At 33.1% G+C, this 16,550-nt stretch overlaps 1 protein-coding gene across 1 annotated transcript in view; it reads left to right on the top strand.

The window, feature by feature from the left end:
* LOC141297559 (DNA-directed RNA polymerase III subunit RPC1-like) overlaps nucleotides 1-13,757 on the top strand; it is a 29,715-nt gene extending 15,958 nt beyond the window's left edge. Inside the window, exons 15-25 of the mRNA XM_073827975.1 lie at nucleotides 797-804; nucleotides 854-940; nucleotides 1,020-1,102; nucleotides 1,340-1,510; nucleotides 4,867-4,960; nucleotides 7,077-7,169; nucleotides 7,406-7,570; nucleotides 9,239-9,403; nucleotides 11,354-11,485; nucleotides 11,602-11,734; nucleotides 13,142-13,757. Coding sequence (XP_073684076.1) covers nucleotides 797-804; nucleotides 854-940; nucleotides 1,020-1,102; nucleotides 1,340-1,510; nucleotides 4,867-4,960; nucleotides 7,077-7,169; nucleotides 7,406-7,570; nucleotides 9,239-9,403; nucleotides 11,354-11,485; nucleotides 11,602-11,734; nucleotides 13,142-13,290 — 1,280 coding nt within the window. The 3' untranslated portion in view covers nucleotides 13,291-13,757. The remainder of the gene's footprint in view (nucleotides 1-796; nucleotides 805-853; nucleotides 941-1,019; nucleotides 1,103-1,339; nucleotides 1,511-4,866; nucleotides 4,961-7,076; nucleotides 7,170-7,405; nucleotides 7,571-9,238; nucleotides 9,404-11,353; nucleotides 11,486-11,601; nucleotides 11,735-13,141) is intronic.
* The last annotated feature ends 2,793 nt before the right edge of the window (nucleotides 13,758-16,550 follow it).

Below are 16,550 nucleotides of genomic sequence, written 5' to 3'. Positions count from 1 at the left end.
AAATTTCACTCTAAATTAAAAGGAATGATTTTGCTGAAAGGCAATTTATGATAATTAAAAAAAATTTCCCCAAGCCTTCATTACGGTGATTGTTTTAATTTTATTATATTTTCATTACTAATTAATTTTTTTAAAATAAAATCATTACTGATTTTATTTTTACCCTAAATTAAAAGAAAGTAATCATTTTGCTGTAATCTTTTATTTTTACATTGCTTTTTTTCTTTTACTGTAACCGTTCAGATGTTTTACTTTTATTCTAAATATGTTTATTTATTGACTTATTTATTACTTTGTTAATATTTAGAATTAGCTTTTATTTTTACATGTATATTTTAAGTATTAAAAAAATTACATATAAAAGAAGAAAAAGAATATATTGCTGTTTAGCTTTATTTTTATTCCAGTTTAGTTTAGGAAATTGTAATACTTAAATTTTAAGGCAAAATGTATAACCAAAATTTTAATAAAATGAAAGGTTTAAGTTTTTATCTAATATTTTATTTCAGCTTTATTTCATTTGACAATAGTTTAATAGTTTGTTTTAGTTAACAGTAGCAACACTAGTAAAGATTAAGGTTTGTACAATACATACTGCAGTATTTTTGAGCTTTATTTTTACTATAAGTTCAGTTTTCTTCATATGAAATAGTATGTAGTTATTTGTAATTTTAGGTGGTTTTTTTTCTTTTGAATTTGGGGTGACGTTCTTGATAGACTCTGTGAAATTAATCCAATATATATTATTTTACACTTTTGTGCAATGCTAAATTCTAAATGAATGATTTTGCTGCAGTTACTGAGGTTCATTGTGTTCTTGTTTCTAAATGCTCTGAAAACATTTTAATTCTAGGAAATCAGAAAGTTCATCAAATCAGTTTCAGAGAAAATCAAAAAGACACGGGACAAGTACGGTATCAACGACAATGGAACGACAGAGGTAAAAGCTCAGCTTCATATGAGTGAGTCTGTGAGTGTTTATGTATTTGTCTAATTGCCTGCTTTCTCATTCATTACAGCCTAAAGTTCTGTACCAGCTGGACAGGATCACTCCAACGCAGCTGGAGAAGTTTCTGGAAACCTGCAGGGACAAATATATGAGGTAAGAATGGTACACAAGCTGTAATTGCACTCGTTCGGTTCAGTAGACGGATGCTGAACTAATGAGCTGCTGCTGCGATGGGCGGAAAGATCTGCACCATTACTGACCATGTCAGGCTTTTCATTCTAGTTGTATAGCACTTATGCAATGACTTCTGTGGCTAAAATGAGATCCTGAGATGATTTAACCTCTCTTGAGAGACAGAAATGGTTTTAATGTGACTTGTATGACGTTCAGGGCACAGATGGAGCCGGGCTCTGCTGTCGGTGCACTGTGTGCCCAGAGTATCGGAGAGCCGGGAACTCAGATGACCCTCAAGACGTTTCACTTCGCTGGAGTTGCTTCCATGAACATCACTCTGGGAGTCCCGAGAATTAAAGAGATCATCAATGCGTCAAAGAACATCAGGTGACATGTCAGGGAATTGTGTTTTCCAGGCGTAGAAAGTCTCATTTATACTTTTTTTTTTGGTAAAAAGTGAAAGAGGGAAAGAAAAAAAAAAAAAAAAAAAAAAAATATATATATATATATATATATATATATATATATATGTATGTGTATATGTGACCCTGGACCACAAAACCAGTCATAAGGTTAAATTTTACAAAACTGAGATGTATGCATCATATGGAAGTTCAATAAATAAGCTTCCTATTGATATATGGTTTGTTTAGGATAGGACAATATTTGGCCGAGATGCATCTATTTGAAGATCTGTAATCTGAGGGTGCAAAAAAAATCAAAATACTGAGAAAATCACATTTAAAGTTGTCCAAATTAAGTTCTTAACAATGAATATTACTAATCAAAAATTACATTTTGATATTTATAGTGGGAATTTTGCAAAAAATCTTCATGGTACATGATCTTTACTCAATTTCCTAATGATATTTGGCATAAAAGAAAAATCAATAATTTTGACCCAGACAATGTATTTTTGCCTATTGCTACAAATATATCCCAGTGACTTAAGACTGGTTTTGTGGTTATATTTATATATTTAATTTATTATTACTATTATTATTATTATTTTTATTTATTTTTTTAATGGCCAAAAGCACATAAAAAAATTATTAAACTGAAACTAAAAATAAGTAAAAATAAAAACAAATTCTAAATACATTAATACATAAAGTAAATAAATCAATATATATTTGAATGTTTAGGGGGAAATGTATTTAATTTAGGGAAAAAAGAAATTACAGTAATGAAAATATAACTTTTTTTTATAAATAATAGAAATATAAATCATTTATAATTATAGAGACATTTATTATAAATGTATTAATTGTAAAATGTTTATTTTAAGTTTAGTTTAAGTAATTGTTTGCAATTTTTGCTTTTTAACTGATTTTTAAGTGTTTGAAATTAACATTTATTTTTATTCCAGTTTTCGTTTTAATACTTGATCTTAAACTTATTTCAGAAATTTGCCAAGGCAACATTTTAATATTTTTTTATATTCAGAAATAAATACATTATAGTTTATATTTTTATGAATTTTTAATTATATTTTTGAATGTAATTTATTATAATCATTAATCAATTAATATTTGTCATTATATTTAAAAACTCCAAGCCTGGAAAAGTTATAAGTGTATAGTGATTTTTTTGTTGTTGTCACAGACACAGACACACACTGTATATAATGAATTGATTTTTTTTTAAATGTATTTAAATGTAATTTTTAATAATTTATTATAATAAAAATTAATAAAAATTATTATTATTTTTGTTTGTAATTATATTTATAAATTATTTTTTCATTAAATAATTAATTTATTAAATTAAAAAATTATTTTATATTTTTATTTATTTTCTGTTGTTTTTTTATCTGAATAATAAGTAATTTATAGTCATATTTAATTAATAAATTAATTTAATTAAATAAATAAATTATATTTGTTTTTTTTGCTCTCTGTCCATATCTCAAAAATATGTAAATATTATTTTTATTTTATATGCAACTTTATTTTTATTAACTACTCTTTATTTCTTCACTATTTTTATATAACTGAGTACCATGTAAATATTATGGTACACAAGTATAGTAACATGCTTTGAAATTACCATCTGATATAGCAGGAGTTCTCAACTCTGGCCCTCGAGGTCCATTTTCCTGCAGAGTTTAGCTCCAACCCTAATCAAACACACCTGAACAAGCTAATCAAGCTCTTCATCATTACTAGAAAGTTGCAGGCAGGTGAGTTTGATCAAGGTTGAGAGCAGAGTTGAGAACCTCTGTGAACCTCCTAGCATGGTATTAGTAAACACTAAAAGTATTTTTTATAATAAACCATAACCATAAGCCAACCTCACATCTAGGCCTGGGCGGTATGACGGTATATATCGTTACTGCAGTATGAAATGTGTACCGTAAAATATATTTTTATTCTGTGTATACCGCGAAATGTAAATAAGTGTGCGTGGCCAACTCACGTGCAGAAGCCCCAAACTTGGCAGAGACCTGGGCCCTGGCCACGAGATTGTTGCTATATCTTTTTAGACTGATCAGACTTACAATTTATTTATTTATTTATTTTTTACACGAAAAATTTCCAATAGACTTGCATTGGCTGAGAAAAAATGTCCCCTCTAAAGGAGCAATTCCACTCCACTCAAGAGCGGTGACCTCTTACCTACTTTCACTTTTGCTTCAGAGCGGGTACATTCTGTGTACGTACTCACAAAACTAATTTGCACGCATTGTACCGCCCTTAAAATTATAATATTCCAGCGATTTCATTCCATCCACCCATAAGAACACACCAAGAGCTAAATTCAGCTGTTTGTGAGCTGTTTTATTCAAAACCAAAAGCAGATCCTTCATCGCGTACGTTCTGTGTACGTACCCACAAAACTACATAATTTGCACGAATTTGACAGCCTTTAAAATGTAAATATTCCAGCGATTTCAGTCCATCCACCCATTAGAACACATCAACAGCTAAATTCATGTGTTTGCCAGCTGCTTTATGAAACACTTAAAGCCTCGCGTCGGCTTTCATGAGAACGTGAGCTGACTGCTCTCACTCGCTCTGGAATGCTGTAAAATGTTACTGTGGATCATAATGCTAATGTTGTCCACAAGAGGCGGCCACAGGATAACAGATCTCAATTCAAAGACTTTTTACAGTGTTTCATTTAGAAGCCAGAACTCGGACACACAAGTGCTCTGGCTCTTTGGCCCCAAGGCTGCCCAGGTTGGCTCTCTGCTTAGCTTGTAGTTTATTATATAAAGCCCTTTTGTACATTTTCTGGAATAACTACCTATATAAAAAATTATATTGTGAAAGATATCGTTACCGTGAAATAAAATTTCTCATACCGTGAAATAAAATTTTTGTCATACCGCCCAGCCCTACTCACATCTTTTAAACAGACCTGAAACTGACCTGTCAGAAAAAAAAAATCCTGAAATCCTTCACAAAATAGCAATACAAAATTTCTATACTCTGGGAAAAGACCCTGGGAAAATTATAGACGTGCAGGTGGCTGTAAGTGCAGCGTCTGACACGAGTGCCATCGATTCATGAGAGTTTGATCTCGACCCCTGAAGGAGAAAAACTAATTTGTCAATCAGAGACAGAATCCTGGAGCCGAGCGCTGCGGGCGGTGGGTGGACGACCACCTGTCACCTCACGGTCGGGTTGAGGAGTGTTGGCGTGCAGCTGTAGCATGATTGCTGCTGTTGACGCTTCACTGATGATTAATGGCTGCGCTAAACCCAGTTCTTACTGCTAATGAGTCTCTCTGTGTCTCAGTACGCCCATCATAAGTGCCAACCTGGATACCGATGATGACCCAGACTTCGCTCGGCTGGTGAAAGGACGCATTGAGAAAACTCTACTGGGAGAGGTGCGCCAAGTTTGACTTGATTAGTAATACTGCGTTAGTGTTGCTATTGTTCACGCTTCCTGTTAGGAGTGAAATTAAATGGACCAAACACAAAGCCATGCGGTAAAAACACTTAGAACACCTTGCATAACAATGCATTATATACACATTTATAACTTCTTGGCAATGCCCTGACAACCACTCAGAACATGCCAGATGCAAAGCAGTGCGTTAAATTACACTCAGTATACCTTGGCGACCACCCAGAACAGCTTGACAAACACATACTGTAGCAATCCATTAAAAACACTCAGAACACCTTAGCAATGGCATAGCAACATCCTGGCAACCACCCAAAACATACCGCTGGAGATCAATGCATTAAAAACACTCAGACCACCTTAGCAACTCCCTGGCAACGACTCAAAACAAACCGCTGCAGAGCAATGCATTAAAAACCCTCAAAAAAACCTTAACAACATCCTGGCAACAACCCAAAACATACCGCTGCAGAGCAATGCATTAAAATCACTCAGAACACCTTAGCAACACCCTGGCAACCACCCAAAACATACCGCTGCAGAGCAATGCATTAAAATCACTCAGAACACCTTAGCAACACCCTGGCAACCACCCAAATCATACCGCTGCAGAGTAATGCATTAAAATCACACAGAACACCTTAGTTACACCCTGGCAACCACCCAAAACATACCGCTGCAGAGCAATGCTTAAACACTCAAAACACCTTAGCAACACCCTGGCAACCACTCAAAACAAACCGCTGCAAAGCAATGCATTAAAACCCCTTAAAAAACCTTGGCAACATCCTGGCAACCACCCAAAACATACCGCTGCAGAGCAATGCATTAAACACACTCAAAACACCTTAGCAACACCCTGGCAACCACCCAGAACATCATGTCAGAAATGTACTGTACCAATCCATTTAAATTATTCAGAACACTTTAGCAACACCTTGGCAATCACCCAGAATGTTGTGTCAAAAATGTACTGTAGAAATCCATTTAAATTATTCAGAACACCTTAGCAACACCTTGGCAACCACCCAGAAAGTCGTGTCAAAAATGTACTGTACCAATCCATTTAAATTTTTCAGAACACCTTAGCAACACCCTGGCAACCACCCAGAATGCCATGCCAACTGCAGAGCAATGCATTAATTAAGTAAAAACACCTTAGCAACATCTTGGCAACCATCCAAAACACGCCAACCGCAAAGCAATGCATTGAAACACTTAGATAACCTTAGCAACACCCTGGCAACCACCCAGAACACCATGCCAACTGCAGAGCAATGCATTGATGCACTCAGAACACCTTAGCAACACCCTGGCAACAACCCAGAACAGGTGCGTTGATGCACTCAGAACACCTTAGCAACATCCTAGCAACCACCCAAAACATGTCAAAAATGTACTGTAGCAATCCATTTATACTATTCAGAACCTTAGCAACACCTTGGCAACCACACTCAGAAATGCACTCAGTGCCTTAGCAACACCATAGCAACACCCTGGCAACCACCCATAATTTCCTTGGATTGTGGGGGTAAATATTTTTGCATGAACAAACACACTTTTACTTCAGAAAGTGCATGTTGTTTTTTTGCTTGTTTTATTTTCTTCTTTTTTTCTAAAAAGCAAAAAAAAAAAAAAGTTTTTCAAATGCAGTGTAGTGTTGGAAAATGATGGCCTCTCTGGCCTGTAGTCCCACATTTCCATTCAGTATGTGCATGATTGAAATGGATGTCAGATTGTTTGTAATGGAGGGATGCAGAATCACCTTTGATCTGAGCGAGTCTGAATTGCAGGGCTCTGCATTGAAATGCCTTTCGTTCATGTTTTTAATGTCATAGAAACGGTTCCAAACATTTCAGAGAAATTTATAGTCATTATAAGGATTTCAGAAAAAGTAGGATACCTTTTAGCTAAATTATAGTAACTTTGAGCACGTGCTTTGTAGAGAAACTTACACCAGTTTAGAAAATGTTCCTATTACAGTAGACGGAAAAGCAGTGCATTTATTATTTTGAGACGAAGCCAGTATGTGTTGGTTTGTGTTATGTCCTGTTATTTTCTGGTTAACCAGTGAATTGATTGATCGTTTCTGACAGATTTCAGAGTACATCGAGGAGGTGTTCCTGCCTGACGATTGTTTCATCCTGGTGAAGCTGTCTCTAGAGAGGATTCGTCTTCTGAGGTTGGAGGTAACGGCAGATTGATCATAAATATCTGTTAGTGACAGACTGAAACTCAATGATTATTCAAGCGTTAGTGTTTTTATCATCTCTGGATCAGTTCTGCAATATTCATGACTATTTCTTTCTCTCAGCTGCTGATGCAGCTGTTGCTGTTCAGTGATTAAGTAATTGATTTTCTCGGCACACAGTGATGATCCTCTTCTGCACAGGTTTATAGTCGTATTGTTGTTGGTTCTGTTCAGGTGAATGCAGAAACGGTGCGATACTCCATCTGTACGTCAAAGCTGCGTGTGAAGCCGGGCGATATTGCGGTTCATGGAGAGGCTGTGGTTTGTGTGACTCCCAGAGAAAACAGCAAGAGCTCCATGTACTACGTCCTGCAGTCACTCAAACAGGATCTTCCTAAGGTCAGTCACTGACACCGCAACCCTGGTATAATTAGACAGTTGTGTGTCAACCCTGTTGCCATCATAGTTGTCTCTATAAACCATGTACTATTAAACAAAGAGTTCTGCATATCAGCATCAGTTATTAAAAAAACATAACTGTTATGTCGTCTGAACAGTAGAATAAAGACAAAAAAACTTTTATTTGTAGCACTTAAAAGGTATAATTTCTTATTTGTTCAAATATAGTAATGTTAATATATTAGATTTAAAATGTAAAAGTATTAGTACAGTTGAGGTCAAATGTTTACTTGCACCTTTCAGAATCTGCAAAATGTTAATTATATTATCATACAATATTTGTAGGCTCCATATATTACTTTTAAAAAGCAGGTTGGACTTTGGAACAACTTTAAAAAAGTTTTTTAATTGTAGTTAGTCGAAATTTTGCATATTATACATTGATGGGCAATTATATCATCCATCTGATACAAAAAAAGTTTTTAAAAAAGCTAAGTATTTTATTTATTTTTCGATTGTGCAAAAAAACTGCTTTTTCCATTTGATACAATTATTTTTAGGCTTTGGAAAAACTTTGCATTTATTTAAGAATGAATCATAAACAAAGTTTTTGATTTTAGCTGGATGACATTTCGCATATTATACATTTATGGGCAATTATATCATCCATCTGCTAGTAAAATGTTTTTTTTTTGTTTTGTTTTTTTGACAAACTAAATATTTTATTTCTTAATTTTGCATATGCCTCATTTCATAAAATTATTTTTAAGCTCTATATATTACTTTAAAAAGCAGTTTATGTTTTGAATTTATTTAAGAAATAAATATATGATACAAACATGTTATTACATGTACTGACCTGAATAAGATATTTCACATAAAATACATTTACATAAAGTACACAGGAGAAGATAATAGTTGAATTTATAAAAATGTCCCCGTTCAAAATATTAATACTGTGTTACCTGAATGATCCACAGCTGTGTTTTTTGGTTTAGTGATAGTTGTTCATGAGTCCCTTGTTTATCCTGAACAGGTAAACTGCCTGCTGTTCTTCAGAAAAATCCTTTAGGTCTCACAAATTCTTTGGTTTTCCATCATTTTTGTGTATTTGAACTCTTTCCAGTAATTACTGTATGATTTTGAGATCCATCTTTTCACACTGAGGACAACTGAGAGACTCATATGCAACTATTACAGAAGGTTCAAACACTCACTGATGCTCCAGAAGGAGAAACCATGCATTAAGAGCCATATTTCATCATATTTTTTTCATTTAGTACAGCCCTTCAGAAGCTATTGAATACACGTTTCCCAGAAGACCAAATAAGTTACATTTACCCTGATCTTCACATTTTTCAAAAGTTTTCACCCCCGGGTCTTAATGCATGGTTTTTCCTTCTGGAGCATCAGTTAGCATTTGAACCTTCTGTAATAGTTGCATATGAGTCTCTCAGTTGTCCTCAGTGTGAAAAGATGAATCTCAAAATCATACAGTCATGGTTGGAAAGGGTTCAAATACACAAAAATGCTTAAAAAACGAAGAATTTGTTTGGTTCAGAATTTTAGCCGATCACCCCAAAATAGCCAAATATTGGGCAGTGTGTGGCAGATGTGTATCAGTCTACTAATAGATCAGTCATAATGTGTGTGTGTGTGTGTGTGCAGGTGGTGGTCCAGGGCATCCCTGAAGTGGCGCGTGCCGTCATTCACATTGACGATCAGAGCGGCAAACAGAAGTTCAAACTGCTGGTGGAGGGAGATAATCTCAGGGCTGTCATGGCAACACACGGCGTCAACGGCAACAGAACAACATCCAACAACACATACGAGGTAGCAGCCGCCCACAGCCCAGTCTGACTGTCAGAGATACACACGCACTGATCAAGCGCTTCACTTTCCTCAACGTCTCATTTGCCGTTTGGCATCTTAAACAGCAGTCATTTACATGGGCAGCAGTGCAAATGGCAGTGTTTTGGCATTTAAATGCAGAATTGTATCTTTAAATTACACCGCTTTCCATCAGATCAAATACAAGAATGAAATTATGACAGGGTTTTAGAATTTTTTAAATTTAAGGCCTGGGAAAGCCTTGAAAATAATATTCCTGAAAAGTGCTTTAATTATTGAAAGACAATGTGTCTATCAAAGAATTAGATATTTTATACACGTATATGTAAAGCTCATTGAGAGTAAATGAAATATTTGAACAGATTTTTCCACTTTGCATTTTGAAAGTTGAATGAGGCATTTTAAATACTTCTTTTGTCGTTAAAACAGACTTTTTACATTTGATTGCACAAAATCATCATTTTTAGTTTGTTAACCCTCAAAGACCGACGGTTAAAAATAACTATTGTTCTTAAATGTTTAATAACATTTAAACCGCTAATTCAATTTAAATGCTTTAAAAAGTCTCAAAATGCACAGAGTATAGTCTTTTCAGTGATATTTCGCATTCACGTTTGTGTCATTTGGATATTCAGAGGCTCCGTAGTGAGCGTGATTACGTCATCACATTTCCTCAGCAATGATTCGTCAGATGAAATCAATGCATTTCAGTCCTCTGGGTCCTCTGAGCCAAACAGGACCGATTGTTGATGCTTAGTCCCACTTCTGTGCCCAGATTGGTTCAAAGTGTCATCTATTCAACCAATAAACATAGGTTTTCGTCTTTTGAACCACGGATTAGCAAGTTTCTTTGCAAATCTGAACACACGCAAAGTGAAAGTGTGTCTCGCGAGCATGAAAACAAACACAAAATAACACGTTTGCATCACAGAATTCTTTGAGAAAGCACAGAAATGCTCATGACAGAGCCCTTTGACACACCACAAACCAAAAACAAGGATAAAACAGCAGTACATATTGGATAAAGCATTGGAATGTAGGTTTTCACGTTTTCGATTTCCTGGTAAAATCGATTCCGACGCAGACTACAGCCAGCAGATCCATCTATTTGGTTGTTTATATAGTTTGGAAAGATTATTTGCAATTTTTTCTGTTGTACTCGGTATATTTCTCTCTCATTTTGTGTAGTTTGTGAATAATTTTGACTGTTTATATTTTTGTTTTCACTACTTCCTACACTGTTTTTTACTGGGTTTTGTTATTATATGACACTGCTTCTGCTATGACTTTACTCCTCAAATGTTTTTGGACACGTCTATATTGTCAATAAACTAAATAGGCCTGTTTCACACTGAAAAGCGCCTATAATAATATTGTAATGTATGGCTATAACTTGTTTGGGGAATGTTATATATAGACAAAATTTTATTTGGAAGTGTAAAACCCCTAAATACAAATTTCTAACAACAAAAAAAAGTCCAAACTTAAGGAGTTTTTTTTTTTTTTTTTTGAGTACACAGTAAAAAAACACCCAACTGTTGCTAGCGTCTTTCTTAAAATTCTGGAAATTCACTTATTTTTAGAGAAAGCAAATTGACAATTGTCGTTTTAAATTAGCTAGACATAAAGTTCAAGTTCTTATGTTTATAATATATGACAATTGATACTGACTGCTAGAATAGGTCTGAAAAACAAAAACAAAGAAGTGTACAGGTGCCTCAGGTGCCCCAAAAATGTTGTAGGTCTTTAAGGGTTAAAAACTGTAAGTGATGGAAAAACTTTTATTGATATTTTTGAACACAGCATCATCAAATTAGACTATATTAGGTGTAATATTTTTTTGGCAAATCAGCAGATTTTATTTCCCAAGATGCACATCTGTTATCCTTCAGCTTGTCTATTGTGTATGAAGATTTTTCATGTTTTCTTCAGGTTGAGAAGACTTTGGGCATTGAAGCGGCCAGATCCACCATCATTAACGAGATCCAGTACACCATGATAAACCACGGTATGAGCATCGACCGCAGACACGTCATGCTGCTGGCGGATCTCATGTCCTATAAGGTGAGTTCAGTTCAGCTGCTAAAAGCCACTGAAAACATAAATGCATTATAATGATGTTGAGTGACGGATTCTTGACTGTGATTGAGATGACAGCGTTTCTGACTCTTGGATCGTAGGGTGAGATTCTGGGCATCACCCGCTTTGGTCTGGCCAAGATGAAGGAGAGCGTTCTCATGCTGGCGTCCTTTGAGAAGACGGCGGATCATCTGTTTGATGCAGCTTATTTTGGGCAGAAAGATTCGGTCTGCGGTGAGTGATGAGCAGAAACACACACAGTGACACCATGGAAAACATCAGTTTATGAGCAGGGAAAAGAGTCATGATGAACCATTGTGTGTATGACACAATTCAGAATTATTTCTGTAATATATTTACATGATTTATATTTTGCATAAAGAACATAAAGCCTGTTTTAAACCTGTTTTAAGCCTTTTTTTGGTGGTAATCATACATTTTTACTCCTAATTCCCATTATTCACTCTCAGAACTAAAATATATTAAAAATAACACAAACTATTACAATAAAACTATATACACTACCAGTCAAAAGTATAACAATGTATCCAAAGTAGAACAAAACATTTGTAGAATATTTTTACTGTTTAAAATAATTATCTGTTAAAATGTAATTCATTTCTGTGCTCAAAGCTACATTTTCAGCATCATTACTCCAGTCTTTAGTGTCACGATGTTGTTGTTTTTTTTTTTTTTTTTCAGGACTCTTTGATAAATAGAAAGATCCAGAAATCAGCATTTATCTGAAATAAAAAGTTTTTGTAACATATATATATATATATATATATATATATATATATATATATTTTTTTTTAGCAAGGATGCTTTAAATTGATCAAAAGTGATGATAAAGTCATTTATAATATTACAAAATATTTCTATTTCAGATAAATGCTGTTCTTCTGAACTTTCTATTCATCAAAGAAACCTGAAAAATATGAATCTGCTGTTTTAACAAATGTTTTTGAGCAGCAAATCAAAGTATTAGAACGATTTCTGAAGGACCATTTGACACTGAAGACTATAAATAAATTACATTTTAAAATACATTCAAATAGAAAAGTTACTTTAAATTCTAAAAATATTTCAAAATTGTAGTTTTTTTTTTTAAGTTTTAGGATCAAATAAATGCAGGCTTGGACATCTTTAGAGACATCTTTAAAAAAACATTAAAAATCTTACTGTTCAAACACTTTTGACTGGTAGTGTGTACACACAAACACACAATTTATAGTTATTTATGTAATATATTTATGCATAATAATAGTATTTGGTTGCACTGCTTTTAATTGATGCTAATCTGAAATAAATCATTATATCTTTGTGCAAAATTACAGTAATGGGCCTCTAATGTGTAATGCATTGGCCACGTAATGTGAGAATCATCATGGCTCTTAATGCAAAAATATTTTATTACTAATTTTCCTGATGTGAGAAAATAAATGTTATTTTCCTAGAAGATTAACCCTGTGATTTAGTTGTTTTTAGCAGTTTTTTTTTTCTTTTTAAATTATTTTATATTTTGTAATAATTAATTAATTTTTACTTATGTTTTTTTTATTTATATAATTTTTTTTTTTAATAAGACTGGATGGCATCAGTCCTCTACAAACTCATTCTTCTCTCTGTGTGTTTCTGCAGGTGTTTCTGAATGCATTATAATGGGGATCCCCATGAACATCGGCACTGGACTCTTTAAACTTTTACACAGCGCCACGAAGGAGCCGAATCCCCCGCGTAGGCCTTTACTCTTTGACAGTCCTGATTTCCACGTCTCTCTGGCCAAATAAACCACCACTAATGAGCGTTTGCTGCAGATCTCCAGCTGTTCCACACACCCTGGGTCTTCTACAGTTTAAAACAGTCATTTTGTGCCTTCAGGGGTGTTTTTGCCTTGCCAAAACGGTTTCCCATTCAAATTGGTGGGAGTAAGTTGCAGGAATGATACTGCAATAAGACTGAAATCCCTGATGATTTTTATTATCGACGATAATAGACCTTTATGTTGGGATTCCTGCAAGTATTTTTTTGTACTTGTTGATAAGTTTGATTGAGGCACTTGTAATTCTAGATTAGTAATCAAATCTAATTTATCCGACTGAAGGCGCGTGCGTGTGGTTTTGGTTTAGTTTTCTTTGTGCTGCTGCTGTGTTTGCTGTAAACAGGCATGGCTGACGTCCATGTGTTATGTAAATATGTATCAGGTGTGAATAAAATGTACATTGCGAGGACACCAGCAGCACATCGCTTCACGTTATTTATTTGTGCATTATAAAAGCGTGAATGCGAGTGAATTCGAGATCTTTCAGGTCGCATGCTTTTACACATTTTACACTCGAGGCTCGCAAACGTGACGTTCCATCATGTGATTTTCTGAAGTCGCTGCATGTTCCCTCCTTTAAATACGCTTCTAATCGAGTGCTTAAAATAAAACAAAGTCGCCAGCTTTAACAAGCACGTTTTCACCCTGTAAAAACTTGTTAGATCGTTGTCATTAATGTGAATAATTCAACAGCCCCAGCTGTTGATCGCAAATGGTTTTGCTCTAAAATAGCGTTCAGACATTTCTATATAAAGTCCACATGAGGAAATCAGTTTGCCTTTAAAGAGCGGAGCTGCCAGTGGAGTATTTACAGTGTCCTTCTCTATTAATTATTCAAGACTTGACTTTACTTGAAGCCTTTATATATTGGATTTATGAAAGTCGTTTTAATTAGAGCTGCAAATTGATTAGTCACGATTAATTCAAAATGAAAGTTTGTTTACATACTATGTGTGTACTGTGTATATGTGACCCTGGACCACAAAACCAGTCTTAAGTCGCTGGGGTATGTTTGTAGCAATAGCCAAAAATACATAGTATGGGTCAAAATTATTGATTTTTTATTTGTCAAAAATCATTAGGAAAATAAGTAAAGATCATGTTCCATAAAGATTTTTTGTGAAATTCCTACTGTAAACCTATCAAAATGTAATTTTTGATTGGTAATATGCATTAAGAACTTAATTTGGACAACTTTAAAGGTGATTTTCTCAGTATTTTGATTTTTTTTGCAACCTCAAATTTCAGTTTTTCAAATAGATGTATCTCGGCCAAATATTGTCCTATCCTAACAAACTATACATCAATAGAAAGCTTATTTATTGAGCTTTCATATGATGTATATATCTCAGTTTTGTAAAATTTAACCTTATGACTGGTTTTATGGTCCAGGGTCACATATTTATGTATATATTATAATATACATATTTTTCATATAAATCTAACATATTTTTCTTATACATGCATGTATGTGTGTATTTGTGTGTGTATATGTACACACACACACACACACAATAATTATACACGATACACATGGTATGCAAACAAATTATTATTTTGAATTGATGAATTAAGACTAATCATTTTGCAGCTCTAGTTTTAATGCATTGTCTTGTAATGCACCTTATAATGCAGTGAATGATCTTTTAAATAGCTGTAATCACAGTTATAATGCTTATCTATTTATTGTTACACCTTCAGAAAATATAATGCAGTAAAACACAAACTTAACTTTGGATACAGTTGTTCATGCTTTATAATGTGCATAATGAATGCTTATACATCTACAAAGGCATCAAGTAAAGTGTTACATATACACTGCCACTCAAAAGTTTGGGATCAGTAAGATTTTTAATGCTTTTCTGCTCATCAAGGCTGCATTTATTTGATTAAAAATACAGAAAAATATTTTAATATTGTGAAATAGTATTGCAATTTAAAATAATGGCTTTCTATTTTAATGTACTTTAAAATATAATTTATTTGTGTGATGTAAAGCTGAATTTTCAGCATCATTACTGCAGTCTTCAGTGTCACATGATCCTCTAGAAATCATTCCAATATGTTGATTTATTATTAGTGTTAGTTTTGCTCCATAATATTTTTTTTTATGGAAGTGTAATATATATATTAGGATTCTTTGATGAATAAACCATTAAAATAACAGCATTTATTTAAAATAGAAATCTTTTGTAATAATATACACTACTGTTCAAAGCTTGGGGTCAGTAAATGTTTTTCTTTGTCTTTGTTTGAAAGAAATTAATACTTCTATTCAGCAAGGGTGTGTTAAAATGATAGAAAGTGATAGTAAATACGTTTGTTAGAAAATATTTTTTTGATCATTTTTGAATAAATGCTGTTATTTTTTAACATTTTACTCATCAAAGAATCCTTAAAGTATCACAGGTTCCAAAAATATTAAGCAGCACAACTATTTCCAACATTGATAATAAAAGTAATAAATCAGCATATTAGAATGATTTCTGAAGGATCATGTGACACCGAAGACTGCAGTATTGATGCTGAAAATTCAGCTTTGCATCACGGGAATAAATTCTATGTTTAAGTATAATGAAATAGAAACCACTTTTTAAAATTTCAATAATACTTCACAACATTACAGTTTTTTTCTGTATTTTTAATCAAATAAATGCAGCCTTGATGAGCAGAAAAGCATTAAAAATCTTAAAGATCCCACACTTTTGAGTGGCAGCATATATATGTATAATATATATAAATAAATGAATGACATAGGAGGAAAAACTATATTTCAAAACTTTTGCATTCTAGAATTACTATAGTTAACTAAAGCTAAAACCATAAGATGTTTTTGTTACTTAAAATATACATCTATTATTGACATATTAACTGAACCAAAATAAACATTTACAATTTTTTTTTTTTTGCATTTCAGCTAGTTTATTTTGATGTACTAAAGTAAAACGTAAAACTGAAATCAAAAATTAATCAAAACTATAAACATTTTTAAAAATCGATAAATTTGGCAAAAACATAATTTGCTAAACATTAAAAAAAATAATAATTGCGATTAATTGCATTCAAAATAAAACTTGTTTACATAATGTGTATATTTATTATGTATATAAAAATATTTTAATAATTTAAAAAATATATTCATGTGTATATATTTAATTTCATATAATATATATATATATATATATATATATATATATATATATATATAAATATAAATATTCTTAATAT

Source organism: Garra rufa, chromosome 22, assembly GCF_049309525.1.
Source record: "Garra rufa chromosome 22, GarRuf1.0, whole genome shotgun sequence".
NCBI lineage: Eukaryota > Metazoa > Chordata > Actinopteri > Cypriniformes > Cyprinidae > Garra > Garra rufa.
Note: the sequence above shows the minus strand (reverse complement) of the source record. Positions and strands in the feature narration are given on the sequence as shown.